Raw genomic sequence first — 5,987 nt, 5'->3', positions numbered from 1 at the left:
TCTAAGTTCACGAGGATTCTCTTTTCGAAACTTTCAATTTGACAGCAATATTTAGAACACTAGGAATGGAAAGTTACAAATTCTAAGAGTTTGCATATAATATCCTCTTCTGAACGTTTCATTTACGAGCAATAATAAAGAACATTACGAATACAGAACTCATAAGCTGAGTGTTTGAGTGTCGAAAACCACAACTCATCTATGATAGTCATGTGCATTATATCCCCACTGCATATAGGACGGTCTCTTTTCCACCCGTTCATTTTGATAGATACACCCCCATTTTCATATTATCATATTATCTATTATATGAAGTTGTGAACGAAAGGAACAGCTGTAAGACAATTTCTTCCTGAATCTCTGTCATTTACATATAAAAAAGCTTATACAACTTCAAGCAGACACGTAGTAAAAGAGGACCCAAAACGACCATTCAAAGTCCAAAGCCCTCCCCTTTCACACCAGACACACCAACCAAGACCACCTAATAACAATAAAAAAAAACAAGAACACCAACATATATGATATATCATATACCCAAAACACAGAAATTCAAACACACTTTTCCTGTTGAAGATGACAAGACAACTTAAGAAACCCTAGAAATGTACTCCAACATTCCTTGGAACAGCAAGAGCATAGAGAGGATTCTTCATTTCACAAGAAAGCTTCAGTACTTCGCTTAGGTCAACGGCCTTCCCTTCAGCTGGGGCCCACTTGAAGTGATGGGCCAACTTAGCCACCCAGAGATTAACTGTTACAAGACCAAGGTTCTTGCCAGGGCAAACCCTACGACCTGCACCAAATGGGGCCAACCTAAGGTCATTACCCCTCACGTCCACGTCAGCACCCCCAGCGCACTCTAAGAATCTTTCGGGTTTGAACTCGTTTGGGTGGGACCAGATGTTGGGGTCGTGGGTTATGGCCCACATGTTGACCATGGCAGTTGTGTGTGCGGGGACGACCATCCCGTTGCTTAGGTGGACGTCTGACGTGGAGAGGCGGGCCCAGGAAAGTAATGGGCCTGGTGGGTGGGCTCGGAGGGTCTCCTTAATGACAGCTTGAAGGTAAGGAAGATTGGCAACGTCTGAGTCCGTAACGCTCCTTTCGGATCCTACGACGAGATCGAGCTCTTCTTGAAGCTTGGCCTGGACGTCTTGGTTGATTACCAGCTCTGCCATGGCCCACTCTGTTAAGAGAGCTGTTGTATCAGTTCCACGGAATATCATTTCCTGCAAAAAGTGAAGAACTCGTCGACTAAAACTCGTGTACAAGATTAAAAAAACACCTATTAGAGGCCTGGTGCTGATGAAATGAACAATAAAAGAAACCAAAATGACAAATGGGGTTGGATTTCAAAAAGGAGATAACACCATTAAAAACGCTTCGAAAAGAAAATAAAAAAAACCCACTATTGAATTTTGTTACTCTGGAGATCGGGGTTACATAAGTTGTAAAGGCAAGAAAGTGAGTAAAAAGATTTGAAAAGTCCCATATGGAACAAAAGATAACGTGCATATGAGATGTACAAGCTATAAAAGAAAAAAAAAAGAACAAAAGCATTTGAATCAATAGCAAAAAAACCCACGAAAGAAATCAAGAAGCAGACGTCAGTCGAAAAAGTATTGATTTGGTAGGATAGCATAGCATAAAGTCACGTAAAACTAAATGCAAATGATGTGTGAGAAATAAAACAAATAACAAATAGAAATGAATCAAGTACAAAAGTATGTAATGTTTCAAAAAAGGAGTTCAGTAAGATGAAGACAAACCCATAAGACAGCTATCATGTCGTCCTCTTCAAGCTTCTCTTCACCCTCAAGAGACAGCAACACATCCACAAAATCACCATTATCTCCAACCTTTCCACTCTCTCTATCCTTGTGCTCTTCAATAATCTCCTTAACCAATCGCCTGACACGTGGCACGAGGGCATCACATCGCTCGCTTATACGGTAAGGATCATAGAAGTAGCTCAACCAAGGTAAATAATCAGACCAGTTAAAAGCACCCAATAACTCAAACCCTTCCTTCACCATCTCTCTTAGCTCCTTAGTCTCCTCACTAAAATGCGCTTGGGCGTAACGTTTCCCAAACACACTCCCCATGATATTATTCAGAGCTGCTCCTTGTAAATGCTTCCTCAGCCCAACCATCCCATTTTCCAACTGCTCGTTAAATATGTCTTTGAGCATCATGGTGCAATCTAGCTGACGCCCGGCTTCATGGGCTAAAATGCGCCGGGGTGCAAAGAGATGTGATGAAGCTATTCTTCTAAGGAGTCTCCAATAAGTCCCGTTGGGAGCGAAGCCGATGGCTCGGCTAAACATCAGCTTCTTAGCCGATTCCTTAATGGGGCGATTTGCAAAGTGAGGGGAGGTGAGGATTTCTTTGGCTGTTTGTGGGTCGGAGGCCACGACGACTGGGGTGGAGCCGAGGCTGAAAGCCATGAGCTTAGTCGCGGCTTGGCTCGAAGCCATGGAGGAGAGGGTGCGGTGAGCCAAGCCGCGGCTGAGTGTGAAGAGACTACCGAAGATGGGTAGCCCGCGAGGACCAGGTATTGGGACATGACCCTTTTGGTTTCTACCGTTTTTCCAAGCAATGCCACCAACGGCAAAAGCCCATGAGAGAAGGGCAATAGAGAGAAAAGTGAGTAAGATAGAGAGCAAAACAAAGGCATCACAAATGGTTTCTGCACCTAAGAAGGCTGGAAGTGTAAAAATCCACCATGTTGTGTCTTTTGAACCCAAACCCAACTCCATTGGGACAAGGTCTTTAGGTAGAATACTAAAACCAATACTAGACAGAGAGAGAGAGAGAGAGAGAGAGATGTGGAGGAAATGGGGAGAGCGGGGTGGGGTTTATATAGGAAGGGGGAAATGATTAAAATAAGAAAGAATATTTTGAGGGGTAAAAATGCTAGAATTATGCTAAAATTATGTGTAGGGTATTGATGAGAGAATAGAGGAGGGGTAGAAATTTACGTGTGTTATAAATGGACCAGATGAGATTTGGTGGGGTGCATGCAAATGCAATACACATTTAATGAATCCACAGATTCTAAGTAAGAAAACGGCGAGCCATGAAAGGGGTTTTGAGAGAGAGAGAGAGGGGTGTGAAAGCTTGTCGTCCAAGGAATGCTTTGGGATAGGAGCTTTTACCGTGTGAGGAGGGAGTAACGAGCATACTATTTTAAAGAAGGTGGGGCCCAACTGACATGTTGAAATATTTCGTATGCTTGGAAAATTCAGCAAAAGCTGCAATGCAGTCACAAGACTCACAACTCACAAGGGCCATGACTCATGAGGGTCAACTGAGAGAACCAGAGAGGGGCGTTTATTTAGTACTGCTATGGAGACCGAGAGTGGAACCTACAGTATAACCTAACAAATCCCCCACATGCCACATGGCATGGGAGGGGTAGTTTTGCCATTTTAATGGAAAAAAAGGCAAAAAAGCAAGGAAAGATTTCTAATTTGTTAAGAAGCTATTTGTTGGTCTCCAAATCGGTTACCACATCATTATTCTATATTTTTTGACCTTTTGTTTCGAACCGTTTAATGAGAACGTGTAGCCTCCTTGGCAAAGAAGCGTAGTCCGATTGCAAAAAAAAAAAAAAACCTTTTGAGTTGTGTTAAATGCACTTTAGTGATGTGTAGCGAATGAGAGAGCCCTTTTATCTCATTTTTGCAAAGGCTCCCTTCATTCTAGCATTCCTCTTAGAGACTTATCTTCCCTCTTATACATATGGGTACGTGGAAATAAATTCTCAAGGATATAATGCCAAACCCACACAGGTGTGGGTCTTTGGCTTAAAGTCTTGGGTACGCTCGCCAAAGACGAGAGTTCGAATCCCCCTGGCTTACCCGATGCGTGTGGTTTACGGGTGATTGTGCGCATCCGGAGGGAGTTAGTCCCACTCTACAAAGTGGGGTGGGGACACCCTACGTCATAAAAAAGGGATATAATGCCTTCAACTATTCATCAAAGACTGCACTCAAATTTTAATTAGCAAACCACCAATCTGCCAGCACACTCAGATAGAATAGTAAGAAAAAGAAAGAATACAACTCTAATACTCCGAGACAATTCTAAAATGAGTTATTTGAAAATGAGATCCTATGCATCCACTTAGAATAGAAGTGTAAGAAAAAGGAGAATACAGCTCTAAAAATCCGAGACAATTCTAAAATGAGTTATTGGAAAATGGGATCCAAAGCATCCATTCTTAATAAGAAGAATACAACTCTGATACTCCGAGACCATTCTAAAATGTGTTATTTGAAAATGAGATCCAAAGCATGCCTTTATTAATGATGAAAGGTCATGAAAACACTCTTTCACAAAAAAACAGTCTTTTGAATAATCAAAATACTCTTCCATACGTTAAATGCCTTTTGATTAATTAAATCATCGCTTCACAATTTGGTAGTTTCAGATTCGTCTCAGCAGATGATCTACGGTGGGGATGGAAGGATGTTTGTTTTAGTGGTGAGCAAAGGTAGACATTAGTTGAGTCATGGGTCCCACAAGGGAAGACTCTTTAAGTGAAACTTTGATGGTTTTAGCTTGAGAAAACCTAGGCCACAGTAGTAGACGGTCTTCTAAGCTAAATTATGCCCCATGGTATTGATGTATAGATAAAGGAAAGACTTATTCCTACACATAAGTGATGTATCATCACACACAGACTTGTACAAATATACTCAGATGCACATTCACAATATTTTGGGTCTACAACTGCATCAAATCTTCACCATTGATCCACGCTAAGCCGCTACATAGGCTCCACATTTTTGGGTGCCTTAATTATCTGCAGTCTTGGGCTGATGTCCACATCAACTCTTTTATCCAACCTTTATTGAAGAAGGGAGAGGGAGAAAAGAAAAGGAAGAAATAACTATAAGGATGGAGAAAATAAGAGATTTCCAATTTCATTAACTTTTTTTTTTTGCCAATAAAGACCCAACTTCCTTGACAAAGAAATTAAAAATAATAAGCCCTTACTCATAAACAGGAAAGAAACAAGAAAACTCATCTCCAATCCCAAATAGGCTATTCAGTTTGAATCCAGTTACCTCTGATCGATCATTGCACATGACATAGTCTTTATCCATGATTTCTGCATTCGAAACCTAAACCAAGGGAGCCAAATTTCTTTATTTGGGAGAAGAAATTTTACATTGAAATGTTAAAATGTAATGCAATTCAAAACATGTGTAGCTAGAAATGGGTTTTAATTAATCTGTGTCTTTTCGTATTCTTCTATTTGTCTTTCATAGAAGATGCTTGAATGATGAAAAAACTTAGTAGTCTAGCGACAAGTGCATGTAACTCCAGTGATAATTAAGACTCTAAGTTATCTGGAAGTCCATGTTTCATGGATGCCAAACATGGTCTAAAGAGTCAAGAATTCTTAAGAAATTCCATGTAACTTGTAAAGAGAAAGACACTTATGTAAGTATACAAATAATTATCGAATATTGCTCATCAAGGCAAACAAGAAATAGAAGAAAAGTCAAAGATATTCTTAGAAGACAAATAGAAAACGTGCGAATGAAGGAATTTGAAATGATGAAAGATTATTTTTCTTCTATTATAAACATAGCAAGTAAGGGCTACTAATATCCTTAGTCCTTACGAGCATGTTTTAATAACAGGGCGTTTCACCTTTTTACACTTTTTTTATTGGCCGTTGAGAGCTTTTTAATTAGGAGTGATAATCGCAATCTACAACTGGTCAAACAGTATAAAACAAGGTGAATTCGCCCCCATTATCAAAAGATGGTCGTGATAGCATTCCCCTAGATAGAATAAGTAAAGAATATTACATCTTTTTGTAGTCAAGACTCAAGAGTTGACGGGGATCTTTATAATCTCATGAACAGATATTAAATAGACGTGCTAAACGTGGTTCGCTTATGAGGATAGCATTTTTCTTTGGTGAACAAGTGTAATAAGAGTATTCATCTTACTTTACCCAATTT

General features: G+C 40.1%; 1 protein-coding gene across 1 annotated transcript; it reads right to left on the bottom strand.

Annotated features, from left to right (window-relative positions):
• Positions 1–337: 337 nt before the first annotated feature.
• On the bottom strand, positions 338–2,832 carry LOC143848391 (cytochrome P450 78A7-like). The gene is made up of 2 exons (XM_077357329.1): positions 1,773–2,832; positions 338–1,232 (listed from the first exon to the last, which is right to left on the bottom strand). Exons 1-2 carry the CDS (start codon positions 2,760–2,762, stop codon positions 600–602), a joined length of 1,623 nt encoding a protein of 540 aa, XP_077213444.1. The 5' UTR covers positions 2,763–2,832; the 3' UTR covers positions 338–599.
• Between the last annotated feature and the right edge of the window lie 3,155 nt (positions 2,833–5,987).

The sequence above is a fragment of the Tasmannia lanceolata genome, unplaced genomic scaffold (genome assembly GCF_043159265.1).
Source record: "Tasmannia lanceolata isolate RefF3 unplaced genomic scaffold, GAP_Taslan_0.1 ptg000016l, whole genome shotgun sequence".
Classification (NCBI taxonomy): domain Eukaryota; kingdom Viridiplantae; phylum Streptophyta; class Magnoliopsida; order Canellales; family Winteraceae; genus Tasmannia; species Tasmannia lanceolata.
Note: the sequence above shows the minus strand (reverse complement) of the source record. Positions and strands in the feature narration are given on the sequence as shown.

Excerpts from the sequence above, each read along its gene's own strand:
- LOC143848391 (XM_077357329.1), bottom strand. The coding sequence starts at position 2,762 with ATGGAGTTGGGTTTGGGTTCAAAAGACACAACATGGTGGATTTTTACA. Across the intron at positions 1,233-1,772 it reads ACATGATAGCTGTCTTATGG|GAAATGATATTCCGTGGAAC; the intron begins GTTTGTCTTCAT and ends CACTTTTTGCAG.